We start from the raw sequence: 14,805 nt of genomic DNA on the forward strand, positions 1-14,805 counted from the left end.
TTTTATATTATGTATGTATGTGTGTGTATATATATATATATAATTGTTTATTGATTTATTGAATTTAGATCTAATCAATCATAACTTTTTTTTTTTCTTACGAGGAATACTAATCAATCATAATTTTTTAGAGTTTCATGGTTATCATTGTAAATAAAATGATATTGGTTACATGCTTGTTTATTTAGTTTATGGGTATCTTTATTAATTTTTAGTGTCAGCAAATCAATTCAATAGGATATTGTATAAACGAAATAAATTGATTTTTTTTCTTATATTTTGTTACCTACATTTATCAATGTTTTAAAAATCAATTTCAGTTTTTTTTTTCTTTTGTAAGAAATCGTTTTTTAAATTTAAAATTTTACTAAAAATTCTAACTCTTTTGCTTCATAAAGATTGAAATCCATGGTAAAAAATTAACTTAATTTTTAAAAATCAAATACTTACCGAACATTTTATTAAAATGTAAGTTATATAAGTTTCTATCAATTATGTTTTTATTTATATATAATGATCGATATGCATAATAATCAACATCCTAGGAATTATTTGATTTTATAAAATAGTTTGAATACTATTATAATATTTTATTTGTAATTATTTGATTGTATACATATATATAATTATTAACTCCTAGGATGTTTACATATTAGAATAAAATGTTAGAATAGTATTCAAACTCCTGGAAGTTAATAATTAGAATAAAATGTTTACAATCTAGGAATTAATAATTATATATATATATATGGAACTGGAATCAAATAATTACAAATAAAATATTATAATAGTATTCAAACTATTTTTAATACCTTTAAACAAATTAATAATTGGCAACTATATTTTTAAATTAAATTTAGAATTATCAAATACATGGTTAGATTAATTAATTACTCGATAATTTATAATAAAATATAAAAAAATTGTAATGTATAACAAATTAAGAATGTGGTATTTAAAGTATATGTCACAATTTTTTTCATTTTGTAAATATTTGATACTTTTAGAATATGAAATGTATCAAGTACATATCAAAAGTATCAGTAGTATATCAAGCGTACCGTGTATATCGAATGTATCTTTACTTTTTTTATATTTTAAGGGTTGGACTTGTTTTTTTTGTCATTTTTGCAAAATTAATAAATTTGAGTTATATATGAATTTAATGTTTAAAACTTGTAATCCGAAAATATAATATCTTTACATATATCATGAAGAAAATCTAATCACTTATGTTATCAAACATAGTTTATAATTTAATTTTGAAAATATATGTATAATTCAATTGGGAAAGTGATAGTGATTATAAGTAGTATGAATCTTGAAATTAAAAGTTCAATTTTCCGTCTTTTTAGAATAATAAAAAAAATTAAATGATTAATCCATTGACAATTATTATCCTTACATATCTATTATTTTTATCTATTTGTTTGAATATTATGCCGGCCATGTTAATTCAACCAACATCAATTGTATGGTATTTGTCACATCCCCATTCTATTAATAGCATAGCATTATTTAAGATGAAGTTTAATTTATGGCATTTTCTAACCCTAACTTAGCATATGTTCTTATTAAAGTGAAGTTTTATGAAGTGGTAAACTACAACTAATTTCAAATCACTATATATGAACATTTGGGGAAGCTATAAATTTTGTTGCCAAGACTTTATATCATAACTTAAATAATTTAACAAGCAAAGATATATTAAGGTAGTTTTTAAAAAAATAATAACAATAAAAAACAAGTTATATACAAGATAAAAAATAAAAAAAAAAACTATTATGAAGTGAAATATTTTGCCCACTTACCTATTTTTTACAATTTTCTTTTAAGATATTTACTTAAGTACGGTAAATTATTTTTAAAAATTAATAAAATAAATATAAAACTAAAAAATAGAAATTATTTAAATTAAATGTATAAAAGTAATTAAAATTATATGAAATATAATGAATAATCTAATTTTTTAAATCGTAAAACTAGAAAGAGTTGAAAGACAAAAACTAAGTGTTATATAAATGAAATAAAAATGTTTACGCTCCATAAAAAAATCAAGTTAAATTATATTTAAAAATATGCCTAGAACTTTTCACTTTGCCTAAAAGAATGTCTAAATTTCTAAAATGAAACCATCCAGAAATGTTAGAGAAAGGAGATAAACTATTAATTTGATATGGTTTGAGAGAGATTGTGTATATGGTTTCTACCTTCTGTTCATTTCTCTTTTATCTCCTTAGGACGTTGTGTATACAAAGTCTTTACTTTATTAAATTGTTAATTTAGTATGTCGAGTTTGCCATATTGAAAATGACTTTTGAACTTGGACCCATTGCAAATGTTAATTAGGAAGTGGACGAGCTTTCTCCCACGTTACATTGAAAATTTAGCAATGCCTAAAAACTTTTGGACTTGGGCCCATGCATGTGTTGATGCCACCCCAGATTTGGGTAATTATGCTCATTCATATAGAAACAATTAAATTTTTAACACTTATTCGTTTATTTTTTTTAATCTGGTTTATAAAAAATTTAAAAAACCTCGACATCGTGGCCAAATTTTATTATTTAATGTGCAATTTGTCTTATTATAATTGTATAATTATATATATATATATATATATATTCGTCCAATGACTTACCTTAGCTTGTATTGCTTTCTCAATACAATTATCTTATAGGGTTTTGTAGTACCACTTATTATCTGATATCTTACAAGATCCAATTATCAATTCTCTTAGAAAGGTATATAATTATTTTTGTCAAATTTATTTAAAGATAGTGTACATCTCATAGTCTAAGGTTAGGTTTAGATATTGGTGTTTTTCTTCTTTTCTATAATTTAAGGTAAAAGATAGTGGTTTATTTATTTAATTTTAAATGGTTTCATAAAATAAACCTATAAAGCAGGAAATTACTCAAAGGAATACACATATTAAAAGAAGTCTCAATCTTTACACTTGCAACGTAAGGACAAATATTTATATATATATATATGTATCATATTATCAATGTGGCCTTCATATAGTGTAGGCTTTTTAGATTTTTTTTTTTAAAATTTGTCTTCTAATGAAAATTAATTGATGTTTCTAGTCAGGTTTTCAAAAGGATTATGGTTTAGGGTTAGGATTTAGGGTGAAGTTTTCAAATTTTAAAACTTAACTTAAGACAAAAAATAATTTGTATCATTAGATTTTGTGAATGATTTGATGTTTATGTTATAAATAAAGTGTTCCACGTTTAGTGATTAAATTTTGACTTTGTTTTTAGTTTATTTTCAAATTTAGAAAAATGTAACCATTTTATTTTCTTTTAAATTTTAGTTCTTAATTAGGTTAGTATTAAATTAAAATAGTTGTTAAATAAAATTTTAAATTTAATAGTTATGAAAAATAGTTGGTTTTCATAATTATAATTATTTTAAATTAAGTTAATGATAAATAAAAAATTGAAATTGAAATAAAAATCATAAATGGTAAAATTTTGAAATTTATGACAAATTAAATCAAACTAAATGCATATCAATCTTGAAATTTAGACGCTAAATAAAAACTAGATATATCTAAAAACATGACGATCAAACAAAGATATTTTTTTTTCAAACTTGTAAATGGATCATATTATATCTTTATTTAAAATTTTAAATTCAAAGTAACTCATAATTGAAGTTTGAAATAAATTTAAACTATATAAACCAAATTAGTTGATATAACGTGTAATTGGCTTTCTCCCTTGAAGTCCGGTTTGAATCTCCTGTACCCCATTTGCTATATACTAAACAAAACTAAGTTAATACATAGTTGGATACTTTATTTTGGTGAAGGAACTAATTCTTTTGTGAAACTAAAAAGAATGTAACAAAATTGAAACAAAAGAATAATTAGTTGTTACCAAACCAAAGTTGAAGGGAATTTTCTTCCCACACACTTGATATATTATTTGATTTGTATGAAAAAAAATGATGAAAGTATCGAACATAGAGAAGTATAAATGCTCCACACACTATTGTGGAATTAATTTAGATCCACCAATACAAGGAAAGAAAGATTGAGGGTGTTAACTTTTTTTTTATTTTATTATCTTTTTAAAGAAGGGGTTTGCAAATTAGATGGTGGATGGAACCTTCCACTTTTTAGATGGAGATGTTATGTTAATTATCGTTGAACTAAACCCGTTTTAACATAGTAAAATATGTATTTTTATACAAAATGTTACTTGAATGGATGTTATTTGAAATTTTAAATCTAATTCGATTAGTTATGATATATATATATTATATAAGAGATCGAATTTTCTTTTATATATAAAATAGAGAGTTTGAAATTCAAAATTTTCATATGTGATATAAGTGTGTGATTGGTGTGTTATCCCTAGTGGACATAGAATAGCACATTCATATACCACTTGTAGCAGTATTGATTTGGAGTTTGTGGTAATAAGAAGTCAGTAGAACAAAAATAAATATAATATCAAAGTGGATAGGGCAATGTTTAATAGATTACAATTATCAAATAATTTAATTATTTATCAAAGAAAGTTTGCAATATAACTATTAGATTCAATGTGGTGTTTGTAGAGATTATATGGCAAAAAGGAAATAAAAAATTAGCGTATATATAAAAATTTAGATTTAATTACCGAGTTAGTCTATGTGACATGAAAGTTCATCAATAATAGACCATATTCTTTTGACGATAGAGTTTATTATTGATAGATTATATAATATTTGATTTTTTTAATAAAAGCGCTACCAATATAATTGCTCAAAAAGTTAAATTGACAATTGGTTAGTTAATTAAGAATAGGTTAAATTAATTAATATACAATATATCATACTTAATAGCGACAAAAATGAGTGATTTGAATCACTCAACCCACCATAAAAGAATTAAATTATCCAAAAGTACCTAATATTTTTTAATTATATATGTCTCTAAATTTTGAATCTTTTCATTTTGGCATAACTTATATACGTTCCAAGTTAATTAAATGATGTTATGAAGACATTTTGCAATTCTTATCATCAGTTATCATAGGCTGATAAATTATGGTGGTTAAAATGAAAAGTTTGAAAGTAGATAGATATAATTGGTATATTACCTACGTCGATTAAAATATTTTTACTTTGTAAGCGTTTAAGATAAATAATTGTTATAAAAAATAAGTTAATTAAAATTTTATGAGAAAAAATATGTATGAAGGTGTATGCTAGCTAATATGAAATGATAAAAGAAAATTTTGAGAGGTTAATTTCACAATAGAATAAAAGTTTAAAAAAATTAATTCTAAATAGATTAATATATAATTTGATTGTTAGAAGTCTTCCTTATGAATAATTGCAAATATTATTTGTTTTACAATTTGGGTCTCGAAATTTAAATTTGATTCTCCTTTTACAATTAATTAAATAATTAGGGTAGAATTCCTTTTGACTTGACCTTTAATTTGTTTCTGTTAATTTGACTTTCATCAATGATTAATGTTAATTTGGGTTTTCTAAATTCAACACCACTTTTGTAGTAATGATTTATAATTACTAATTATTAGTATCTTTGATTTTCTTTTTGTTTGGGTATATTTTATGTGCTAATCAATTAAGTTAGGTTTAAAAATTATAAAATTTATATAACATTTTTGTGAGATTATAGGTTAAACTTGTTAGTATTATCAAACGTTTTGTATTAATTCAAATTAGAGATGTATGGAAATATAACAATTATATTTAAAATAATTAAGTATATAGCAACATCTTTAAATATTTACACAATATGTGTTAGAAGTTATATCACTAATAAATCATAATATTTTATTATATTTTTAATTTTTTAAAACGTTACTTTGTATTTAATTAATATTTTTAAAATTCTTATAGGAATTTTTAAAATGATGTTTCATATATAGTTTTATCTATTGACACAATGGATGTGATTATTTAAGAAAATAATTTAGATTTATTTTCAACAAACAAATTGGGATATGATGAGTTTTTAAAAGTTAACGTCTAATATTTTGTGTATACTTAAAAGTTGGAAAAATAAATAAAGATTAAAATTTTCTTAACCTTTTAATCAAAACAAACATATTTGTAAATAAGTTTTAAATTCTCTACTAATAATAGACATTTATAAACGTTGATAGACTTCTATCCGTTTCTATAATTATTACTAGCATACACTGATAAAAGTCTATTACGGCTTATCATTGATAAAATATAAAATTTTGCTATATTCTCGTTTATTTTATAATATTTGAAAATATATATTTTTTACTATTTAATAACATCATAGTCCAAGGTAATGGAACAATCAAAACACAAACCCTACTAAAGGAAAGAGGAGAAGAAGATCCAAAAATGTAAACTAATTAAATACAAAAGGAAAGACACACTAAGCATAAAAATTTCCCAATGAGGTAAAATTGCTTTGATAATTTCCTTCAATAATAGGAGCCTTAATCCAACTAAAAACAACAACAAAAGGAAACCTAACTACCTTGAGAGGGTGCAAATGGTAGCTTATACGGATACGAATTATGTTCATTTACACCAAAAATATGATGTATATCCATCAAGTGACTCTCAAAACTCTACGCCTCAAATAATGATCAACATTGTCGTATAATTGATAAACAAAGAAAGAAAATAAAATTATAATAATAATATAAAATAGTAGAGAATCGACGTACATATATGTAAGAAGGTTCTCTGCAAGTTTCTTAACTACATTTATGAAACAAAAAATGAGAACAATTTTAGTTGTACTAGAAGGAATAATTCAAAATACATAACAAACACGCTTCAAGTGGCTGAGAAAGATTAATATAAATTATAAAATCTTTTTCTTTAACCCTAACATTAAAAAGGTAAACAATACAAAGATGTCAAATATAATTAACCAACAAAATGAAACTTCTTAATTTGAATTTCAAAATTCAAATGGTGAAATAATAGATTTAAACCAATTTAATAAATATGAAAGTGAGAATTCAATTAAGTTAAAATATTCAAATTATGAAGGGTGGTGTGGAAATATTGAAGTTTAATTTGTTTGATATATAAAGTTAAGGTATTGTCACTCTCACACACATTGATGATTTAATTATTCCACGCAACCTTTATTCTATTGTTTTATTGTATGTTCAAGTAAATAATTAGTTAATGAGTAAAAATACAATTAGTTAATAATTAGATATTGCATTGAATTGTTTACGCATGATTAGCATCATTAAGTGATTAATCTTGTTCTTGTCTTTTCAAACTGAGAAGATCTCTCAAAGGACAAGTTGGATCTCAATCTCCAATGTGTATTATTCAAAACGTGCCTTACAATGAAATGGGAAAAGACAATCCACTCAAGTAATTGCGCCAACCACTTACCAAAAAATATTCTTTCTTTTTGTTGAATCTATGAGTTTAAATTGTGATTTACATTTATTCTTGTTCTTCCTTTTTTTTTTCTTTTTTCTTTTTCCATTTTCGAGTAGAAAAGTAAACCCAAAACATATCCTTATTTGCAAAGATCATAAATATAAAAGAAATTTATTTATGTTAACAAATTTTTAGTTCCCAGCTAAATCGAGTAGAGCTCTATTAATGAACAACAAAAATAAAAGTTTCTATTATAAACATTAATGATAAAATATTAGATGCCCATGCATAGATGTACTTAAGAAAGAAAGTGGTATTATATTCACTCACTTACTCCACGTGTTATGTTATCCATGTGTTCTACCACTACAAGCATATACTTTAGTATCCATTGTTATGTGTCAAAACATTATCACTCTATTTGTTATTCCATGTGTCTCAAGCTTATACACCATTAGCGTCTATGTAATTCACCCGCCACTTGTCTCTTTCCCTATAAATAAAAGTCTTTGGTGGATCTTGTAAGAACACACATCAACGTTATTTCGTATTGGTGAAATTTCAAAGTTTTAGGAGTTACTAAAGTATAGAAATTCCATATTATTATATTTTGTTACTTTGTTTTAATTTCTCTATATTATATATTTATTTTACTAATATATATATATATATATATTTTGAAATTTTAAGACACTTTCATATATCTACATTGAAAATTATATTTTTGATTATTTTCTATTGCTAATCTTTTAAGTATTTAACACTTAACTATAGCATATATTCATTGAAAATAAAAGGTATATTATTATTGCAATTTCAAGTGAAGAAAAATCTACAAAGAATGAACTTTACATGTGGATACAATTAGTTATAGTTGAAGATCTTGCTTGTGCACCTTCTATTGTAAATGGAGCATCAAAGTAGATAGAGATACTTGTGGCATCTACTATGGAATAAAAACCTCCATTAAAAAAAACAAAAGGCTTTCTAGATTACAATATGTTCTTATATTATATTTGGACAAGCATGCGTGCATGCATGCTACCCAAAGAAGTTTGAGTTTGGTCTTAGGCCTAGACGTGCACTCTCTTCCGTATGTATAACGGTATAAGCTTAACTTTGATGCATCTTTGTTATCAACGGTAGACATAGACTTTTGAGCAATTGTTCAAAATTCTGATGGTGAACCTTTGATATATTGACACAAAAAGCTCTAAGTTTATTAGTACTGTTGAGCTTGTCAAAGTTTTGTTGTTATATCCTAGACATTTTATTACGGCCGAAGAAGCATGCATTTATTCTTTATTGGGTTAAAATAAAATTGAAGATATTCTTTAGAACTTATACTTGAAGATAGGGACTATTTTAACAATGAAATTGAAACATTTTGTTGATGATATTAGAACTTTTTCATCGACAAGCTAGGCACATGTAATGCATGCCGAACAAAAGTCTCTAGTGTATGGCTTGAAGATCACCCCATGAATCGATGTTGTTGCGATTGGCATCTAGTGATTTGATACCTTTATAAATAATTTTGTTCTTCTCTATCAAAATAATTACTAAAAAAAAATATAGTATATATAATATTATCTTCTAGAAAAATAATTTTTAACATCATCAACCAAACTTGTTGACAAATTCTGAACACGTCTCATGTTTCGTTCTTAAAAGAACAAAAACAAACACGTTCTACCTTATAACATTTTCCATTATTAAGTAAATAATTCTATTCTTTTATTATTTTAATTAATTGATAATATCTTGTATCTTTGTATGACAGGTTACAAATTCTTTGGACGTAGGAGCATACTATTCTTGTTCACGTTATAAATTTATCTCTATGAATGCAATGGATCATGTACTTTTATCACTTAATGTTATTCTATACTTAAAAATCTTGAATAACATTATAGAAAAAGTATGAAAAAATCCGATACATACTTCCATAATATATTGAAAATTTTTCGATACTCGAACAATATATGAAAAGGGACAAAGTTCTTTTTTTTTTTTTAATTGTAATAAATATTGTCTCTCAAGTACTTTAACTTATATGATATACTATATGTATGTAATGTTAAAATGTATGAAAAGTATTTCGAAAAAGAAAATGAAAAGTATTTCGAAAAAGAAAAGTATTTTGAAGAGATTAAATGATTAATACTCAAATTAAATAAATAAATATATCATTAATAATCTACTAATTATTACACAAAAGTTGAAATACTGTATATTAATCCTTTTAATTAAGTTAAAATAATTTATCATTTTAATTAATCCCACAAATTTTTAAGTAATAGATTCATTTGGTATTTGAATTTTCAAAAATAATTTTTATTCTTACCATTTGCTAAAACGTTAAAAGAAACCAAGCATCCAAATATTTTAATCTTGACCTAATTTTACTATCTTAATTAGTTTACATGTCTTCACAAAAACAACTAGAAAATTTACACATAGTTTTGGTGACGAAATGAAAACATTAACATCACATATCTAAACTCTATTCATTAATTTAAACTATTCTAAAAAACTTCATCCAAATTATTTTTAAAATATACATACTAACTAAACATACTTAATCTTTACCTATCTTAAATTTAGTAAATTTTAATCTTTATGTAGCTCAAATCTAATTCTTCAATCACAATTTTTCTGGTCGAATTTTTTTTCTCTCTCTATTTTCTGAAGTACTTTTTTTTCAAAACGGTGTCAATTCAAAATGCTTCCATTCATCGTTTTTTCTTCAAACCATATGAATAACTACGTGGTTAAGGAAGTTAAGTGGTGGTTTAATGGGGTTGGCGGCGGCCTCCCCACTAAATTTTCTTCCCAAAATGGTAAGAATAATTCAAAATCACACAAACCCAAAATATTTTTCAAATGATCTTTGCAACTCTTAACCCAACCACACAAATCACATTCCTTGAGGATCAAATACTACAATTTCCTCACTTCTTTATAATCCCCTTCACTCCACTCTCCTTCTTCCTTCAAATCGATCTCTTCCCCCTGGCCGGCCACACACATCTTCCACCATGAAGAACATACCTCTCTACTTCCTCCGATCTCCGCCGTCTCTTCGCTTGCCGTTGCCACCCGCCAACCCCTTCTTGTCTCATCTCTCCTATTTCATAACCATCTCACTCTTTGGCTTTGGAGCTCTAAAGCTCACCCAAACTAGAACCTCCTCCTCCCCAAATGACCTCAACCTTTTCTTCACCTCTGTCTCTGCTGTTTCAGTATCGAGCATGTCTGTCGTTGAAATGGAAGTCTTTTCCAACTTCCAACTTCTCATCATCACCACCCTCATGTTCCTCGGCGGTGAAGTTTTCGTCTCCGCCGTCGCGTTCCAACTCTCTCGTCGGTTCAAATATTTGAACGAAGAAAACCATGTCGATTCGGTTCGGTCCATTGAGATGGAAGAAAATGGGACGTCGTCATCCACGATGGTCACCATTGATGAGTTGAGTATCTCAAGATCATGTTCGAAGGTTTTGGGTCATACGATAATTGGGTATCTTTTGGCGACGAATGTTCTTGGTTCTTTTCTCATTTTTATATACATTATTGTGGTACCTCATGCAAAGCAAGTGCTTGAAAGCAAAGGCATCAATTTCTTTACTTTTTCAATTTTTAGTACGGTTTCTACTTTTACCAACTGTGGGTTCATACCTACTAACGAAAATATGATCGCTTTCAACAACAACTCCGGCCTTTTGCTCATCCTCATACCACAGGTATCAAAAGTTTAATGTTCTATTAGATCCAAAATTTAAATTGATTGTTTTTCAAAAAAAGAATTGGATGTGTTAACGTAACAACTATTATTTGTTTCCATCTCTCAAACTCGTCCAATCATTCTTCGGGAAAATCACGAGCCAAACTTATTCTTCTTTTCTAAAAATAATTCAAGTATGTTTGCAATGTAGAACTCAACAGGTGCAGCATCTTAGATGCATCTTATTCACATCTTAGAACTCAATGTACAACTCAAACCCACTCAATTAAAAAATCTTAAAAAAAATAAAAAATTTAAAAAATCTATTAAATAACATAAGATTAAAAGTTAAAAATTATTATATGTATGGTAGTAAGTAAATCAAAATTTAACTATCAATCTAGAAATAAATATAACAAAAATGATGATATATACGAGCACTAACACACTAAATCATCATATCCCATAAAAACTTCATTAATATTAAGTTGAGTGATCATCAACTTGATTAATCTCCGGTGTTTCACTTTTAAAAGAATATGGTGTACGTAATTTTGGAGTATACAAACTTTATTCTTTTAAAAAAACTATTTTAACGTTTTTCTCTTAAAATTAAAATGTATACAATGGAAAGTATTACTCAAAAGAATTAGATAAAATTATAATGAATTGACTTATAATACAACGTTGTTTAAACTTTACGATAAATAGTTTATTCATTTATTCTTGAAAAGGTATTGTTGGGAGGTTGTTTATATCCAGTGGGTCTCCGGTTGGTGATAATGGCAGTGGCGAAGGTGTCGGGGAAGAAGGAGTGGAGATACATATTAAAGAACGAGTCAAAGATGGGGTATTCCCATCTCTTGCCAGGGCTCCATTGCGGGTTTCTGGCTGTGACAGTGGCAGGATTCATAGTGTTTCAATTGATTATATTTTGCTCATTGGAATGGAACAACTCCGACGGAATTTGGGATGGCTTGAATCCCTACCAGAAGTTTGTGGCCTCACTTTTTCAGGTCACTAACTCAAGACATACCGGAGAATCCATCGTCGATATCTCAGTCATCTCGCAGGCAATCTTGGTTGTTTTTGTTGTCATGATGTGAGTTTTGCTTTCCTTTCGTTCTATTGCTTTGCTTCTTCTTGCGTGTGTTAAATGAATTTTGAAATTGTTAAAGTTATATTTTTACTTGAAATCAATCACTTAACACATATTATAAAGAAAATAGGTTTAAAAAGTATATAATTAAATATTGTATTGATCTGGAATATGAGAAAAATGTGACAAAAATACTTTTAGATATTTCAAAACTATCATCAAAAAACATACCGAAGTGATTTTAGGAGGATGAGATATCAATTTTGTTTCAAGTTCAAAATCACATCATTTGGAATGCAAATTTCAAAGTGATTTTTATCAGGGATAGTACAAAATTTAAGTGACTAACATTTCAAATTTAAAAAAGGAACTCCCTACTCCACTTGAATTTTACGGGAAAGCTTACTAATCTTGGAAAATTATCGTAAATAGCAAACTAGTAAAAATATTTACCAATTATAACAAAATTTTAATTTCTATTAAAGATAAATCCTAATAAAATTTTATCGCGTCTAAAAATAAAGTTTATTGATGTCAATTCATCATAAAATTAATCTAAACTTTTGATATATTTTATAAATATTTTAATTCACTTTGTTCTCCGTTTCTTCTAAAATTGTCACGTTTTTATTTAGATAAATATAATTTTCTTATAAGAATCGATTTTTATTTTAAAAGAACTTTTAGAACGAAGAGATTTGAATTAAAAAAAAAAAAGAACATGAACCTATTATGTAAAAGTAATCCTAAATTTTTTAATAACTAGGCTAGTGAGTTTATAATTTATAATAAAAGGTTACTTACTTTTTGCGTACCCTCAAAATAATATATAAAGATAAAATTCTTAGTGTAAGTTTTTTTTTCTTTTTTTTAATATGTCACAATCTGACTATAGAAACAATATATATACTTTATTGGCATGCATATCTATGTAGAATCTTATAACTATATATATATTACATGTGTCACTTACTCACCCAATACTAGTGGACAGTTAAGTTTTCAATATTAAAATACTTAAGAATATAGTTACGAATAATTTTTTCTAAAAAAAAAATTTCCTCCATTTTAGCTGTGGTTAATGTTTATTTATATGTATATATATATGAGTTTTTTTTTTTTTTTTTTGCTATTGGCTTTAAATTCTTTTGCATCATTTATATTACTAAAGTCATGAAGATATTTATTCTTATTCCACTATCTTAGTGTTGTAATGTCATTATTGACCTCAAAAATTTTGTGAATGATATGCAATAAAAAAGACTTGACGTGAGAGTTAAAGTAATTATATCCCAATTCATAAGTTTAGAAGTTTAATTCAATCTTGAAGGGTTTATGTCATAAAGTCTAAATTCTAAGTTTTGAAATTATATGATCTAAATTTTAACTTTTTTTTCAAGGAACCAAATTTAGAATTGAATCTTGTTGATAAAATAGGAATTGAAAGCTAGTGGTTGAAATAAAATTCTCAGGTAAAAGGATGATAGAAAATATTTGATTGAGGGTGGAGATAATGGGTATTTGGTAAATGAAAGTGACCAACTTTGAGTAGTTTTGAATATGTTCTTTATGAAACCCACTTAGATATTGAAATTTATGTCATATTCATATGAGTGATTTTTGTAAATATAAATAAATATGACTTTAAAACAAATAACATTTCATATTTACAAGTTGGGGATGCTTAAATTATTAGCTTTTTCTTTGAAATTTACATATGATTATGGTTTTTAGGTATCTCCCACCATACACAACTTTTTTACCCATAAGGAACAACAAAGAGAGAGCTTCAATAATGACTGATGGGAAGAACAGAAGACAATACTTAGTGGAATTATTCACATTCTCACAGCTCTCTTATTTGGCCATTTTTATCATTCTCATATGCATCACTGAGAAGCAAAAATTAAGAGATGATCCTCTTAACTTTACTCTCCTCAACATCACCATTGAAGTCATCAGGTAACTTCAAAATTCAAATTATAAGTCAACTGTAGGAACAAAAAGGTTTTATATATTCATTTATATATAATGTTGAATATGGCAGTGCATATGGAAATGTTGGATTCTCAAGTGGGTATAGCTGCAAAAGACAAATTAAAGTTGATAGCTCTTGCAAAGATGCATGGTATGGATTTGCTGGAAGGTGGAGTTCAAAGGGAAAATTCATTCTTATTCTTGTCATGATTTTTGGAAGAATGAAAAGTTTTACTATGCATACTGGTAAAGCTTGGAAATTATCATAACAATTACCCTAGCTTTATTATATATATACACACACACATATATAATAAATGTTATATGTTGTATTTAGGTTATTACCAGACGAGACTTCTTTATGCTGTAATATAATGTAAGGGCAAGTCTTGCTTTTATACCAAGTTGATTGAAACTATAAGGTAATTAATTACATTGTGTGTACCGTATAACAATTTGGCAACTTTGGTTAAGGTATTGTATACTTTGTTTCTCTAAAGTTTCTTCTAAACAAATCTCCACTCCACATTGTTCAACTTTGGATGAAGTATTGTTCGAGTTAAAAATAAATTTCCATAAGATTTTTTTATTTTAAATTTTAAATTACAAATAACAAATTTTTTTTATTAAATGTCATTCC

The 14,805-nt window shown here is 25.9% G+C and overlaps 1 protein-coding gene across 1 annotated transcript; it reads left to right on the forward strand.

Moving 5' to 3' along the window:
- The first annotated feature begins 10,265 nt into the window (after positions 1-10,265).
- On the forward strand, positions 10,266-14,649 carry LOC101206239 (sodium transporter HKT1). Its single transcript, XM_004149630.3, has 4 exons — positions 10,266-11,108; positions 11,824-12,191; positions 13,923-14,150; positions 14,236-14,649. Exons 1-4 carry the CDS (start codon positions 10,407-10,409, stop codon positions 14,432-14,434), a joined length of 1,497 nt encoding a protein of 498 aa, XP_004149678.1. The 5' UTR covers positions 10,266-10,406; the 3' UTR covers positions 14,435-14,649.
- The last annotated feature ends 156 nt before the right edge of the window (positions 14,650-14,805 follow it).

This window comes from Cucumis sativus, chromosome 1, assembly GCF_000004075.3.
Source record: "Cucumis sativus cultivar 9930 chromosome 1, Cucumber_9930_V3, whole genome shotgun sequence".
Classification (NCBI taxonomy): Eukaryota; Viridiplantae; Streptophyta; class Magnoliopsida; order Cucurbitales; family Cucurbitaceae; genus Cucumis; species Cucumis sativus.

Bases quoted from the DNA above. Each gene is read 5' to 3' on its own strand.
- LOC101206239 (XM_004149630.3), top strand. From the start codon at position 10,407: ATGAAGAACATACCTCTCTACTTCCTCCGATCTCCGCCGTCTCTTCGC. The intron at 11,109-11,823 runs GTATCAAAAGTT...ATTCTTGAAAAG, and splicing joins TGCTCATCCTCATACCACAG to GTATTGTTGGGAGGTTGTTT. The intron at 14,151-14,235 runs GTAACTTCAAAA...TGAATATGGCAG, and splicing joins ATCACCATTGAAGTCATCAG to TGCATATGGAAATGTTGGAT.